General features: G+C 39.4%; 1 protein-coding gene across 4 annotated transcripts in view; it reads right to left on the bottom strand.

Moving 5' to 3' along the window:
• DDX6 (DEAD-box helicase 6) overlaps positions 1–17,095 on the bottom strand; it is a 41,785-nt gene that overhangs the window by 24,026 nt on the left and 664 nt on the right. For 3 of the 4 annotated variants that reach the window (XM_008062915.2, XM_008062919.2, XM_008062918.2), the window contains exons 2-4: positions 13,917–14,382; positions 9,845–9,908; positions 9,088–9,192 (exon numbers count right to left, since the gene is read on the bottom strand). In XM_008062915.2, the coding sequence (XP_008061106.1) occupies positions 9,088–9,192; positions 9,845–9,908; positions 13,917–14,116 (369 nt within the window). In that variant the 5' untranslated portion in view covers positions 14,117–14,382. Of the gene's footprint in view, positions 1–9,087; positions 9,193–9,844; positions 9,909–13,916; positions 14,383–16,987; positions 17,071–17,095 lie in introns of those variants that run through there. The other variant, XM_008062917.2, reaches the window with a different exon arrangement.

A 17,095-nucleotide genomic window follows, 5' to 3' on the forward strand; every position in this document is an offset into this window, starting at 1 on the left:
TGAGATTCTGACTAAAAAAAAAAAAAAAAAAGGCAAAATATAATAATTCAGTAATATATATATACCTAATATATTTATATGTTTTATGTATCTAAATATAAAGAAAAGATGCTGTTCACCTGTAAAAGTCACTGAAAAATTGAAAAAATGTTAGAAATAATTTTTAAAAAGGAAAGACTCCATTTCTTCTCTGCATGAAAAAAGAAAGCTTCACCTATCATTATTAAAATACAAATTAGTCATTGCTTTACTAAATTCTAGTGTGGTCATGTGCTCTTTGAGCTATGGCTACTGCCATGTTTTAAAACTTTGGCCCCCTACCCCTCCTTGGGGAGGTGAGCCTCCTCTCTCCTAATTTACTTTCTAAATAAACAATATTTTCCAATCTAAGAAAACAATAACAAGAAAAATACAAATTAAAGCATACGCTCTAGAGATGGTTGATCAGTGTATCTGTGGAAAAGAACTTTTGAACAGTTCAATTTGAGGCTTAAAAATGTCACATGCTCTTATCATCTGGTAAAATACACCATGCCACTGTAAAAATAAAATTCCTGTACTAACACTAGTTGAGAAAGAAATTATCACAAGAAGAACCAGAATCCTTAGTCTTAAAAAGACATTTTTTTTAACAAGCCTTCTTAAAGGCTTAAATTGCTATTTACTGAATTACAAGGGTTTTGTTGACACTGACAAAACAGAAGTCCACTCACCTGTCTGATCTAGATGTTAAAACACAAAAACACAATTATACAATAACAAATGACTGAAAAAGTTCAACCAGTTGTTCAACTGTTAAAAAGGAGTGATATGGAATTTTTAATTTCTAAAAATAAAAAAACAGGAAAATAAATTAGCAAATAGATTTCATAATCACTGACATAATTTGTTCTTTCTATGCCTGGGTTAATGATCAAATGAAATACCTCTAGCACTTTAAAACTGTTATTGAAGAAATAAGTAATAAGCAGCATGACTTCCATCTCCTACCATGACATTCTTTCTACCTAGATCCCAATCACAGGGGTGAATGAGTTCCATATGGTCAGAATAACATAGCTGCCAGACTGTGAAAATGGTCCAGTGAAAATACTGTTATCTTGTTCTTACAGCCAGCATTAAACATTGTTTATTCTGGTAAACAGTCTCTTCCTTCCTAATCTGAGTCAACTTTTAGTCTTCGGTTGTTCCAGAGGCTCCCATTACTCCGTCATCTCAAGGTTTCTGTGGTTCTGTAGTGCCAGGAGCCTATGGTTTTTAACAGGCGACCCGAACACTACGCACTTCTATGCACATACACAAAAAAGGAAGGACAGGTGAGAGTCTCATAGTGACTTGGAGGGTCAGGTATTTTTAAGCAGAAAACTTTTCAATAAAGTGAAGCAGGGCAGAATTAGATGGGGGAGTATCCTAATTCCCATATTTTATTAAAGCCATTGACTTCTATTCCTCTACCCTCTTTGACAGGGATTATACCAACAGAAACTGTTCAAGGATAAAGCTTTAAATAAAGTATATACAATAGTTTATTAGTTAAGATGCACTCATATTTTCCCCATACGATGGCCATTATGATTAGCAGTCAGAGAATTCAGCACATGCACACTGTCTCTTGCCACTGTTTCCAAGATTAGATAATATGAAGCAAGAGAATTCAAGTTAGGTTCAGATGGCTATGAAACCCAAGAGGAAGTCATAGGGAGCTGCCAGGGAGAAGAGAAGGGAGGAAGGAAACTAAAAACAAAAAAATTTTAAAACTTGCCATGTGCTGATCACAATACTAGGTACATACACACTTTATGTTATTTACATCCTTTAATTTTTTTTTTACTTTAAAAATGTGGGGCACAATTCAGAGTTAGATACATAAGTGGTTACTGTACAGGTAAAGTTTGGGTCTCCTCTTGGTCCCCATTTCACCTGGTTTGAGATTGGGTACCCTTACTGATGTTATGTGCTCCCCTTCCCCCTGGCAGTGTCCCACTACTACCAGTCCCTTTCTTACAGTATTATGACAAATGTTAAGAATCTGCTTATGAGTAAGTTCATGTAGTACTCAGATCTTTGTTGCTGTGATAGATCACTGAGTATTTATAGACTCTAAGTACATCCAAGTAGCTGTGAAGTCCCTAACTTTTTCTTTATGGCTGTGTAATATTCCATCATGTGTGTGCACCACATTTTCTTTATCCAGTTCACTTTCAATGGGCAGCACGGATGGTTCCATGTTTTTGCTGTAAATAATGTTGCAATAAACATGTGTGCAGGTATATTTTTTACAGAGTGATTTGAGATCCTCCTACATCCTTTCAAATTAGGTATTTTAAAATTGTTTTACAAGTGACAAAATGGATCCACAAGATCAGCTGTTTTGCCTAAGGTCACAAAGCAAGAAATGCTAGAATCAGGATTTGAATTTATGTCTGCAAATAACGTGTAATTCCTATAACAAATGTAGATGAGAAGTGGAGAAACTGGATCCCTCATACACTGCTAGTGAGAATGTTTCAAGCCATGCTGGAAACAGTCTTGCAGTTCCACAAAAGGATAAACAGATACTACATGAACCAGCAATTCTAGGTATATACATAAGAGAAATGAAAATATTTCCACACAGAAACCTGCATCTAAATATTCACAGCAGCATTATTCCTAATAGCCAACAATGGAAACAACCCCAATGTCCACCAACTAATGAATGGATAAATCAAAAGTGGTAAAGTCATACAACAGAGTATTACTCTGCCATAAAAAGGAACAGAGTACCAATATATGCTGCAACATAGATGACCTGGAAAACATTAAGCTAAGTGAAAGAAGTAAGTCACAAAAGACCATATACCATGTGATTACATTTATATGTAATGTCCAGAACAGGCAAATTTATTTTAGAGACAGAAAGAAGATTAGTGGTTACTTAGGGTTGGAGGAAAATGAGGGATGACTGCTTGAAGGGGTTTCTTTTACTAGCGTGAAGATATTCTACAAAGAGTTATCCACGTGACTTAAGGAAAAAAAATCCAAAAACTGTGGTTAACAGTGCAACAACTATAAAAGTATTAAAAATCACTGGACTGTACATGCGAAATATATGAACTGTGATATGTGATTTATATTTTAATAAAGCTGCTACTCAAAAAAGCCCAACCCCACAGCCTTGGGTCTAACATCTGCCATTTGAGGTTTCCAAGTCCATGTTCCACTGTTATGTTTAGGGACTGATCCAGTAAGTATTTGTTTTGGTTACTTCAGTATCCCTTTCCTAGCAGCACCCCAACTTCCTTCTAAGTGGATTACATATTCCCCTTCCCTGTTCCAAACAGATCAAGTCTGGCCAATTTTCTAAACCAAGGGGCAGACATGCAATCCACACTAGGCTAGCTCAATGTCCCCTCCTAAGAATCTAAATTGTTATAGCGCACCCATTACAGCTTCCTAAGCCCTCCAAGAGCTGCCTCAGCTAAGATATTTCCAAGTGTGTTTCCTTAGCTTTCTCAACCTTGTGAACTCCTGATATTATTTCAATACATTTTCTTTGCTTAAGTTAGATCAAACTGGATTATGCTGAATACAACCAAAGAATGGTGTATTTTACAACTTTCTAGATTAAGAGGAATTTTACAAAAGTGTGGTACCTACAAAAGTTCAAAACTGCTCAACAAGCTGCGTTTAGAGTAGCTGCTTCCTCTTACTTCCTAAGCCTTAATTTTAAGGGAAAACAAAATTACAGCTACTGTGGAGGAGGTAGCAACAGTTATAACTGATGCCCCCAGCTACCAATAAAAAAAGGAGATGAAAGATAGTAATTTCTAATAATATCTCTAATTTAAGAAATACCTGAATTTTACAATGGCAACCAGTAGAAAAGTATACTTAAAGACATTTTAGCGCCAGGCTCAGTGGCTCAGCCTGTAATCCCAGCACTTTGGGAGGCCAGGTGAGTGGACTGCCTGAGCCCGCAGGTTCAAGACCTGCCTGGGCAACTTGGTGAGACCTCATCTCTACAATAAATAAATTAGCTGGGTGTGGTAGCATGCACCTGTAGTTCCAGCTACTTGGAAGGCTGAGATGGAAGGATTGCCAGAGCCCAGGAGGTTGAGACTGCAGTGGCCTGGAGCAGCCCATTGGGCCACTGGCTTTTTAGGAACTCAATTAGGAAAATAATTCTTTTAGTCATAATAAACCCACTGTCAGCAGGTCAAATGGCTTACTAAAAATTCAGACTGCTTTGATTCTTAACTATAAATTATTAAGTCTTTATTAGACCTTAACTGACAAAGTAATTTGAGATTCTTTATCTGGCACAAAGCCTTGCTGCCAATAGTAAGGAGCTTCCATGTTATCCTCAAACAGACTACCTGCTGTTTCTTCAACTTCTTAGATTTTTCTAAAAAATAATCAAAAAATGTGCCTACGGTCTGAAAGCAGTGAGAGCTACTATCTTTCAATCATAATCTGAAATTTAGCATGAAGTTTCTTCATGCTAAGCAGAATAAAACAGTACGTTGTTAGGCCCTCCAAAGAAGTCTGTGTTCCTATAAAGCTATACCTTTAGAGTGACAAAGTTATTCTAACTGCCCACAGCATCCAGACTTAGAACCAGTCACAGATGATTAGACCAAAGAAACATGTGTGGGAGCAATCTGTAATATTACCTGGCTCCAATCTGTCAATGTAAAACCACTTTTGGGAGCATATAATTAAGTGTTTAATCTTCCAATAATCTTTCTTTTTTCTGGGCGAGGGGGTCGGAATCTCACTGTCACCTAGGTTGGAATGCATGCTCACAGCCACCATAGCCTTGATCTGCTGCGCTCAGGCAATCTTTCCACCTCAGTCTTCCAAGTGGCTGGAGCCACAGGCACGTGCCACCACGCCCAGTTAATCTTTTGATTTACTGTAGAGAAGAGTTCTCACCAACTTGCCCAGGTTGGTCTCAAACTCCTGGACACAGGCAATCCTCTCACTTCTGCCTTCCAAAGTGCTGGGATTACATGAGTGAGCCATTGAGCCTGGCTATCCTCCAATCATCTTATAGCCAAACTACAACTAAATTCCATCTCCTATAAAAAAATGATTCAAATGTCGAAGACTTACTCATCTAATCGAGGAGGCTTTAATATTTGGGGGAAAATGCCTGGATTAAATTCTAAGACTAAGAATAGTAGAGGGCAGCCTGCCAGGTTAAATTTTACTAGGAGATTTACATATTACTTTTGGGCTCTAAAATCCTTGTATTTATGACTTGTTACTCGGAAAGATTCTAAGAAACACATTATCTTGTGTATTTGATGGCTCCTTAAGACAAAATAGTGAAGAAAAAGACAACATCATCAGGGTGGTCTTGGGTATCTAAAACAATACTTCATATTTATATAATACTTTGTTATATCAAAATACTTTGGTTATACATTTGGTCCTCACAATAAAAATCCTGTGAGGGAGATTAAAGATAGACATCAGACTGGCTAGAGAGTTAATTGCCTATATGCTACACCAACACTGGGAATAGAAGTAACAAAGTCAATTTTAAATTTTAATACAAGGTAAGAAACAGGGGTTAGCAAGTTATCAATTAAGAATTAAGTCTGCTAGGCCAGGTGTGGGGGCTCATGCCTGTAATCAATCCCAGTTCTTAGGAAGGCTGAGGCAGGAGCACTGCTTGAGTTCAGCAATTCAAGATCAGCCTAGGCAACATAGTGAGATCTTCAGATCTTGTCTCCATAAAAACAAATAAATAAAAAAATAAAATTAGCTGGACATGGTGGTGCATACCTATAGTCCCAGCTGCTTGGGAGACTAAGACAGAAGGAACATCTGAGCCCAGGGGGTGGAGGCTGCAGTGAGCTGTGATCATGTTACTGCACTCCACCATGAGTGACAGAATGAAACTCTGACTCAAAAAATAAAGAATTAAGCCGGGCTCATGGCTCAGCCTGTAATCCTGCGCTTGGGAGGCTGAGGTGAGTGGAATGCTTGAGCCCGTGGTTTCGAGACCCGCCTGGGCAACTTGGTGAGACCTCATCTCTACCATAAATTAAAAAAAAAAAAATTAGCCGGACGTGGTAGCGTGCATCTGTAGTTCTAGCCACTTGGAAGGCTGAGGTGGAAGGATCGCCAGAGCCCAGCAGGTCGAGGCTGCGGTGGCCGGGAGCAGCCACTGCACTCTAGTCTGGGAGACAGAGTGAGACTCCAACTCAAAAAAATAAAAAATAAAAAATAAAGAATTAGGTCTGGGAAATTAGCTAAATTTCTTTTTTTGGCAAAATAACTCATAACATTTATTAAGCACTTATCATGGACTAAGCACTGTACTAAACATATGTTTACCTCACTTAATCTTCACAACCACCTTAGGGTATACACCGTTATCTCAATTTTACAGGTCAGGAATCCAAGCCTTAGAAAGATCCCAAATGGTCAATTTAAGAAGAAATGAGGCTAGGTGAGGTGGCTCAAGCCTGTAATCCCAGCATTTTGAGAGGTTGAGGTGAGAGGATTGCTTGGGCTAGGGGTTCGAGGTTAGCCTGGGCAACTTGGTGAGACCTTATATCTACAATAAAGTCAAAAAATTACCCAGGCAAGGTCACTATGCGCCTGTAGTTCCAGCTAATTGGAAGGCTGAAGCGGAAGGATTGCCTGAGCTCTTCAGGTCAAGGCTGCAGTGGCCATGGGTGTGCTACTGCACTCTAGACCTGGCACAAAGTGGGACCCCGACTCAAAAAAAAAAAAAAAAAAAAAAAGTGGTGGAGTTGGGATTCAACCCAGGCAGTTCCCTAGACCAAGTTCACCTGCTGACACAGATGACCTTAATTTCATCAAAGTACTCTAAATAAGCACAGGCACTGTGCTAAGTCCTGGAGATAAAAGTAGAATGATGTAGCTCCTACAATAAAAGAGCTCTCATACGACTTTTTACTATGTAGATAAAATGGATTAACACGAACTACATCATAGTAGATTCTTAGATATTTTTATATCTACATCCAAACTACTTATCTGATGATGCAGAGCCTTGTCTTGATACTTTCTCCAGCCAAAAGCACACTCTCATCTTTGGGTAAAAAAGGTTCCTAGTGCCCATGTCTTGGTCCCCAGTACTACTCCCCACTAAAAGGAATTAAGGTTCCTTAGATTCCAAGGCTGAGGCAGGATGAGTATAAGATAACCCTGCCATCACATTATGCCAAAAAGAATATGGTCAAGAAAAGTGAAGAAGACACATCACAAACCACCAGAATCAGCTTGAAGGAGTTTACAGTGGCTAAGTCTGGGACAATATAAGAACATCATTTAAAAAATGGAATTCATAGTCCATATTGATAATAGATAAGTAAGGAGGCATATAAGGCAAGAAATTTTGTAGAGGCCAGGTATAGAGGAAGTACTAGAATTGGAGACTCATCATAATCCATCAGAGATGAGATCAAGCAAGAATCATCAACAAGTCGGGCATAGTGGCTCAAGCCTATAATCCCAGTACTTTGGGAGGCTGAGGCGAGAGTACTGCCTGAACTCGGGGTTCGAGACCAGCCTGAGCAACATGGCGAGACCTCATCTCTACAAAAAATCAAAAAATTAGCTGGGCGTGGTGGCACATGCCTTTGGTTCCAGCTACTTGGAAGGCTGTGGCAGAAGGATCATCTAAGCCCAGTAGGTCGAGGCTGTGGTGGCCATGAGCGTGCCACTGCACTCTAGCCTGGGCGACACAGTGAAATTCCGACTCAAAAAAAAAAAAAAGAAAAAAAAGAATCAGCAACAGATGTCAAGACTAGGGGGAAATTTTGATGAAGAGTAAGACATCTGCATAATCTTAAAATGCCCCCCACACTGGTCAGGCGCAGTGGCCCATGCCTGTAATCCTAGCACTTTGGGAGGCCAAGGCAAGGGGATTGCTTGAGGTTGGGATTTGTGATCAACCTAGGCAACATCTACCAAAAAAAAAAATTCTCCCCACACTGCTTATTAGTTTCTTTTGGGGGGAATGCAATAATTACACAGTAGAAAAATCAGACATTTTGACAGAATTATCAAAATTAGTATCATCAATGAGGCATAGATGGATAGACATCCCGAGTAGCTGGAATTACAGGCATGTGCTACCACGCCTGGCTGAGTTTTTGATTTATTGTAGAGATGAGGTCTTGCGGCCCAGGCAATCCACTCACCTCAGCCTCCCAAAGGCGTGGGATTACAGGCTGAGCCACCGAGCCCAGCTGACACTGTGTATACTTTCAAATGCAATACACTGAAGTCATAACATGACTTCTGTAGTATTCTGACCGAGAAACATAATTACTTAGGAACACTAGGCAAATACAAAATAATAAATGTTCTACCCCAAAAAATGGACGGAAATGTGTATTTAATTTCAATTTAATATGTTAATGTCATAAAAGACAAAAAAAGATTAGAGAAATGCTAATGATGAAAATAGACAGCCGGGCTCGGTGGCTCAGCCTATAATCCTGCGCCTTTGGGAGGCTGACGTGAGTGGACTGCCTGAGCCCGTGAGTTCGAGACCCACCTGGGCAGCGAGACCTCATCTCTAAATAAATCAAAAAAATCAGCCAGACGTGGTAGCGCATGCCTGTAATTCTGGCTACTTGGAAGACTGAGGCGGAAGGATCGCTCGAGGCTGCGGTAGCCGGGAGCGGCCACTGCACTCCAGTCTGGGTGACAGAGTGAGGCTTCAACTCAAAAAAAAAGACATAGTTACTATATACAATACCTGACCCTAGAATGGATCCTGTGTAAGAGAAAAAGAAACACTACTATAAATATAGGACATTACAGCACACTTTTGGGTCAATTATAATTAGAATATAATGCTGAGACAGAAGTACTATGACTGAAGATAACTATTATAGAAAAGAATACCTCTATTCTTAGGAAACTCACACTAAAATATTTAGAAGTAAAAGACCATGACTTTTTAATTTACCTTTGAAAGTTCAGAAAAATAGTGTTTATGTATATATACATGAGAAATGTTGGCTCATCACACAACTCCCACAGAGCAAAAACAAAAGTATGTAATGTTTGACACACAGTTTTATATATGTGTGATAAAAAGGGTAAGCATACCTGAATAGGAGATGGCTTTTCCCAGCCCATTTCAAAAATTCCCATCAGTAACTCCCGTTTTAAACAGTAATCTTCAAACTCATTTCCTTTTGTGGAGGTCACATCCTAGTCAAACAAACAAAATAAAGTACAACTGTGTCCTTTGGTAGTCAGCATGCTTAAGACCATTTATCTGACAGACTTTAATTCATTACCTACCCAATCTTAAATATAAACACATGCAGATTACTTGTTTGAATCCATATCACAACTTTTCATGGAAAATAACCACTCTCACTTCAAAACACACAAGCCACATTGAAAACGGTTTTAACTGACAGAATACTGTTGTTTCTATACAAGTATTATGCCCTGAATTGCAAATCTCAAGATATAAAGTCAAACTCTAGGTCCTCATTCATTAGCTACACATATACTTAGCTAAGTCAGGGTTTCTCAGGCTCACCACATTCAAAGCCATAAAATTATTTGTTGTAAGGGGCTGTCCTGTAGCATCTTCCCATCAAATCAACAATGTCTCTATTACTAAATGCCCTGGGGAACCAAATCACCCATTTGAGAACACTGGGCTAAGAAAACTGTTCTGAACTTTCATTTTTTCATTCACAAAATGGGAATAATACCTAGCCTGAATATCTTAATGGGTTGTTTGGGGTGGTGTATGTTCCTGAAATCAATCCCCTACAGATACTGAAGGAAAGCTCTTCTTCTTGAGTTTCTCCACCATTTTTCCACTTGAATTTTATAACCAACTTACCGAAGTTTTGATTCTTAGATCCTTTGGAGGGAGTTTTAAAGTCTTTTTCCAGTCATCACCAGGTCTAAAGAGAAAACAGTAAATGTGAAGTATCAAAATTCATAGCATCCTATCTAATAATACAAAGAAGGTTTATCTCAATTATAAAGTTCTAAAAAGTACAGTAAGTTTAATATATTCTAATTTATTTAAGAATCTAGTTAACAAGAGAATTAAACAACTTTAGAAAACAATGTTCTTATACAGTTAACAGTCTAGGGAGGATCAAAAATCAAGAACAGAATAGATTAGGGCATCCATGCTGTTAAGCAGTGTAGTATACAGTGCAAATGTTGTCAAAACAGTTTGTGTCCTGTTTGACTTACATAATATGTTTTAATTTAAGTTAGCTGCCAACATTTGAAAATTAGGAAATTTCACATAATAAAGTTAAGATTCTGGCTTTTCTTGAAAAACTGGAAGCTTTAACAGCACTGTTTCAAATTTTTTGGTTGGCGCAACATTTGGTAGAGCTTAGTAATTAGTTTAAAATCAAGCAGCTGCCCTTTCACACAGGGTAAGTGACCTCTAATCTGGCACAGTCCCCTGTAGGTACCTGAGTTTGTAATTTCCGATAGCTAGTTAAAACCAAGGGTTCTAGCCGGGCTCAGTGGCCTGTAACCCCACGCCCTTGGGATGCTGAAGTGAGTGAACTGCCTGAGCCCGCGGGTTCGAGATCTGCCTGGGCAACTTGGTGAGACCTCGTCTCTACAACAAATCAAAAAATTAGCCGGGCGTGGTAGCGCACGCCTGTAGTTCCAGCTACTTGGAAGGCTGAGGTGGAAGGATCGCCGGAGCCCAGCAGGTCGAGGCTGCGGTGGCCAGGAGCGTGCCACTGCCCTCCAACTCAAAAACAAACAAAAAAATCCCCAAGGGTTCTGAAATTTCAGACCTGAGTTCAAGTTCTGACTCTACTACTTACTAGTTCTGTGACTGCACCAGTTACTTTTCTAAACTTTTATTCTCTTATGTATTAAATAGATTAGCAAGTATGTCAAATAACTTATATAAAGCACTCACAGCATAGTGCCTGGCAAAAAGAACTCAGTATTAGATGTTAAATGAACACTTTTCAATCCTTTTTTATTGGAGACGCTTGAATTATGAAAGACAAGGAAAATATAAATAAATAATAAATTTCTCTCTGCTAAGGTTAAAAACCTAAAGCAATAAAAGTAAATAATCAAAGTCTCTAATAATAAAAAAAGATCACCAAGGAACATCTGCAGACAATACTTTCACAACTGTTTCATCTTTAAAATAAACTTTTCACTGATTTAATTGTAGTTATTCTTACATAACCAGAGTCCCCAATGACTGCTTATTTTACTTAAAGCTAGGTCCCATATAATGTAAATACTACTGTTACCAATTTCAAGGCTATTAAAGCCTTTCATCTCAGCCTACATCATCAAAGTTTTCATCTCAATCTATATCAAAAAAGGATATTGAACTTGCCACACTGTCAAATTCAACAGTAATGCATAAGAATCAATGCAAAACCTGCCCACAAGAAATGTATACTCTTATCAGGTAAAAAAACAAAATATTTAAAATGAAAAAGTGAGCCGGGCTCGGTGGCTCAGCCTATAATCCCGCGGCTTGGGAGGCTGAGGTGAGTGGACTGCCTGAGCCTGCGGGTTTGAGACCCGCCTGGGCAACTTGGCGAGACTTCATCTCTACAATAAATCAAAATTAGCCCGGTGTGGTAGCGCGTGCCTGTAGTTCCAGATACTTGGAAGGCTGAGGCAGAAGGATCGCTGGAGCCCAGCAGGTGGAGGCTGTAGTGGCTGGGAGCGGCCACTGCACTCCAGTCTGGGTGACAGAGTGAGACTCCAACACAAAAAAAATTTTTTTAAATAGACAATAAAATAAAATAAAATGAGAAAGTGGTAGAGATAAGAACTAGAAGAGCTCTGAGATGCCTGATGGGATCTAGATGGCTTCAAGGAAGAGAAGGTACATAACATGGGATTTAAAGAACTGACAGAATTGAAAAGAAACCATGAATCCTAGGAAAAACAAAAAGGAAAGCCCATTGTCGTCTCAAATCAGAATTTTAAATAGAAAATACTCATAATAAGTAACACAACTATATATACTTAAGAATTAAAAATAGGCACAATGGCTCACGCCTGTAATCCCAGCACTTTGGGAGGCTGAGGTGAGAGGACTGCCTGAGTTCAGGGTTTGAGACCAGCCCGGGCAACCTGGCAGAACCTCGTCTCTACAATAAATCAAAAAATTAGCTGGGCATGGTGGCATGCACCTGTAGTTCCAGCTACTTAGCAAGTTGAGGCAGAAGGATTGCCTGAACCAGCAGGTGCACTCCAGCCTGGGCGACAGTGAGACCCTGACTCAAAAAAAGAATTAAAAATGGTCTAAGTTTTACTAGCCTCTTTCTATTTTGTCAAGACAAACTGCAACTTAGAAAAATACTCATCATTTCTATATCAATTAAAACATTCACCTTAAAAATAATGGAATATGAGCCGGGCTCGGTGGCTCAGCCTGTAATCTCGCGCCTTTGGGAGGCTGAGGTGAGTGGATTGCCTGAGCCTGAGGGTTCGAGACCCGCCTGGGCAACTTGGTGAGACCTCATCTCTACAAAAAATCAGCCGGGTGTGGTAGCGCGCGCCTGTAGTTCCAGCTACTTGGAAGGCTGAGGTGGAAGGATTGCCAGAGTCCAGCATGTCAAGGCTGCACTGCACTCCAGTCTGGGCGACAGAGTGAGACGCCAACTCAAAAATAAATAAATAAATAATGGAATATGCACTGATGTCAATTCTCCCAGTGACTAAACCAGTTCTGTTGGGATTTAATCCTTATTGGTCACCAGTGAACCACATAGCAGTGACCACCTATATGATATTCTGGTAGCTTGTATGGGTTATTTTTCTCTAGAAATGAAAAGATATAGGTTGCAATAAGACATACACTTCAGTTCAGTAAACCAAAGTGTCATAATTTTACAAAGATTTCTAGAGATTAAATCGTTTTATAAGGCTAATTCTTAGCAAAAGTCAAACCTCAGCCTAGGCAAAACAGCAAGATACCACCTCAACAAAAAATTTAAAAACAATGTAGCAACATGCCAGTAGTCCTAGCTACTCAGGAGGCTGAGGTGGGAAGATGGCACAGCAGTTTGAGGCTGCGGTGAGCTGTGACCGAGCCTCTGCACTCTAGCCCAGACAACAGAGCAAGACCCTATCTCACAAAAAAAAAAAAAAAAAAAAAAAAAAACAATTGCCAAACCTCAATTGGGGTCAAGAGTCTAAGATATTAATTTCCTAAAACTGAATCTTTAGGCTGCCAGTTACCATTCAAATACTTTAAAGCAGTTTAAAGATGACAAGTAGCCTACTCACTTTCAGCTTTAAGAGTAAAAATACTCTGTAGTAAGAGGAAACTCTTAAATTTTAGGGTTAACATAGGGTTTGGGGACAATTCAAAAATGTGTTTCTAAGAGCTCAAAATCCTGACTTCCCGAATTTATTTCATATATATGTGAAAGAAAAAAGCTTTTAAAAAAAAGCAAAGTTTCATAAACTAAAGAGAGTTACATGTAAATTTTCGATTGAATGAATATGCTTGTATTTCAGAAGGCTGGGCAAGTTTTTAAATACTCTTAAAAATCAGACTGAGTCTAAAACTTGAAACTGCCTTTAACTGCCATTTTAACTACGGTAACATGCAGTTGTAAAAAACCATATTGACAAAAACAAGCTGAATCTAATCACTTCATTTATAATAAACTCAGCTAATAATTTCTACACTAAGCTAGTTATGAAAGCCAGATGGTTCAAAAAATAATTTATACAAAATATATACCATCTATGTGCATATTCATTACTTGAATTAATCATAGCAAAAATAGTGTGATTGGACTGCAAATCCCTACTGGCAATAAAACAAAGTCATCTGTCCTCTATTTGTAATTAAAACAGTTAAAGTATACATACTTTAGATCAACAACAATGTAACAAAAATCTCCTTGGTTCCCCAAGTGTTTATTACTTATTCTAACACTTACTTAATAGTGGTGGTCATACTCTGTGCTTGCTGCTGAGTGCCATTATTGATTGTGTTGGTGTTTTTCAGCTGGTTCATCTGTTGCTGTGTCTGTGTGCCCCCTCCTCCGGGGCCACCACTGGGTTTCACAGGGCCCCTCAGCTGACCATTTTGACTGGACAGACCCATTATAACAGGGTTCTCTGTTCTGGCCGTGCTCATGCTGTGTTAACTGCAAAGATGTCTTTCAAACTTCAAAACTTTTGAAAGTCAGTAGAGAAACTGTAATAACAGTTTATTAGGCTCTCCAAAACGAAGAGATAAATATAAGTCTTGCTCAATATATGAGTCCTTTATTGCAATGCAGGCAAGCACCTGTAAGTCTCTGAACGGTAAGCAGCAGTAACTTGCTCTCATGCACCGAATCAACTTATTTTTAAAAAGCCCTCTAACAAGCTTGAGTTATATCTGAATTCACTCACTTCAATCTGAAATAAAACAAAACAAAAAATTAGCAAATACAGGAAAGTTAAAAAAACATTTGTTTCTCTTTTAAAAGAACCCCTTTAAAATAAGTCTCATCTTTTAAATAAAAAAGAATATAGCTACACTTTGACCAACTCACTAGCCAAGCTAGGAAAAGACACAACAATGTCTCAAAAAACAAACCTACCTACAGTGGGACCAATCTTTTCTTTTTCCAGTCAGCATTTATTATATTCAAAAGAGACCATTCTCAAATCAAATCTCAAAAAACTTTTTTAAAGGATCATTTTTTAAAAAAATCTTTAAAACCGTGAGTTCAAAGAAACCCAGAGAAGATTAGGTGGAATAATACTACGATTAAATGACAAATCTCTTTCCTTTGATTTCCTTCCTGATAAATTTTCTAAAAGTCTCTGACATCTCTAAAAGTCAATGATTCATTATACTATTTATTAAATACAACTCAGTGAAGTATTACAACTCAGTGAAGTATCACACAACTTACTTAATGTAAACCTGGATTTGAACAAGACAATTTTTTCCTACTTTTGACAGTAACTGAGTGTCTTTGTAAAGTGAGCTTTTGACTGGAACTTTCAAAAAGAATTTTTTTACAAGTTTCAGTTTATAGAAGCTATGGAGTTCAACTATAGAGGTTAAACTTTATGAAGAAAAACATTTTTTCCCTTTTTTGTCCTTTAAAACAAAATCTTTTGCTTGAAAAAACAGCCAAGAAAATCTTTGGCTACCTTAAAATTTGAATACTAAAAAACTACTAGCTACTTTTCAATGTAACATTTAAAAAAAAGTATATCCCAATTTTAAAAAGCATTACTATATTTAAAAAAAAGAAAAAAGGAAACTTCCTGTGTAAAAAGAAAAAAAAAAAACTGTGAAAGACTAAACACACCAGTAATTTTAATAAACCTTTCCAAGAAACTCAAAGTACTAAACCTGATAAAATATTTTTTTAAAAAAAGGACTGGTCAACCTCCATTTTTAAAGTGTTCTCCAAATGGAAGTCTTATCTTAAAATTTACTAAATAAAAATTTAATATACAAAGACCAGAAAATAAAGCCCTACTGCTGGCTTTTTACTTTTTAATCCCCTTACATTTCATACCAAAAATACACTAGCTTATTAATCGATGATTACTTTTGCCACACACGAAGGCATTTCAATAGACATCTCAAAACTAGAAAATGCTCCTTGATTACATCCTCCTTAAAAAAAAAACAAAAACAAAAAACTGAACAAGCAAATCCTGATTGTCGCATACACAAAGTTGTTTATTCTGAAATCTTCCTGAATCTGACCGACCTCTTAAGCAGACGGACACGGTTAACAGCTACTTTTGTGTTCTGACAGGTTTGTATCGTGATCAACGATATCATGTATTTCACACAGGGAGATTTAGCTGTGTAAAGTACTAAGAGGATGAAGAGGGCAACCTCTGAAGACTGGACGATATCATCACTGCTGTCCATCATGCACAGTAAGACCTCCTATCTCCCTAAATCCAAAATGAGACTATGTGATAACTGCTCCCTTCTTAAAACCGAAACCTGCACTGCAGCTTTGTCTCAGAGAAGGATATATTCCTCCTACCCTTTCCCAATTTAGATTGGCAAGTTATATTTCTACGTTTTCAAAAGAAGAAAAAAAAAAAAACGAGGAAACGTAGACTAGTTGGGAGGAGCCCCCGGCGGAGTTAATTACAGCACTTCCCAGATCGTAGTTAGCAATTGACAGTTTCACACCCAAAACAGTACCGTCATCGCCAACAAGAGCTTTGTTTGCAAATGCAGCGCAGTTTCTCTAAGCGTTAGCTGCAAGTTGGAGTGACTAGGTTTTATTCTGAAGGGAAAAGTGGACGGTGGAAGAAAAATGAGAGTGAGAGATAAGGGAAGAGACAAGAGAATAATCGCAGCCCCGTAACGGTAGGGCAATCATTTCTTGCCCTCCTCCCCCCAACCACACACTTGAAGTCAGTCCTCTATGGCCATAAGCACAAAAGGGTTGGGGCCTTGCAATCCTATCTGCGCAACAAGAGCGAGGAACCAGCTCTGCCGGTAGGAAACAATAGGGACTCCCCCCAGAGGGCCCCAAAGCAACCTCCCAAGCCAGAAATCGTCTCCTTTTCTCCACGAGTCGGGGGCTCCGTAGCACTCTTGTTGCCGACCTCCAAGGCTTGCTGCAAACAAACAGCTACGGGTCCTCTTCTCACCCGAGCTCTCCAATACTGCATATCCCTGCCGCCCCCTATAGGGCCGCCCCGTACCCTATAACCTCCACCATCATCTACCTAAGTCCTTGCTGCCTCTTCGGCCCCATATCCCCTCATCTTCTAGAGAGCTTCTCCGAGCGCTCGGTCCGCTCCTCCTCCCGACTCCGCCGCGCACCACATTCCTATATTCGACCCCTCTCGGGGGCCCTCACCCCACACAGCTGCCGCCCGCCTTCCTCCCCAGGCCCGGCCAGGCTTTAGGCCTCCGCCCCAGAGCGCCCCCCACGCGGCCCGAGGGGCTCCCCGTAGCCCCCACAGCACCGCCGACCTGGACCCCACCACCTCATCCCACGCCCCGCGGCTCGGGCCCGAGTCCTACCACCGAGGCCACTCCCGCTCGGCACCCTCGGTCCTTTATTGTTGACTCGAAGCTCCCAAAATGGCGGCGGCTCCTTCCTCCTCGGAAACCTCCGCCCGCCCCCACCCG

This window comes from Carlito syrichta, unplaced genomic scaffold, assembly GCF_000164805.1.
Source record: "Carlito syrichta isolate Samal-C Ts95f unplaced genomic scaffold, Tarsius_syrichta-2.0.1 Scaffold305880, whole genome shotgun sequence".
Taxonomy (NCBI): Eukaryota; Metazoa; Chordata; class Mammalia; order Primates; family Tarsiidae; genus Carlito; species Carlito syrichta.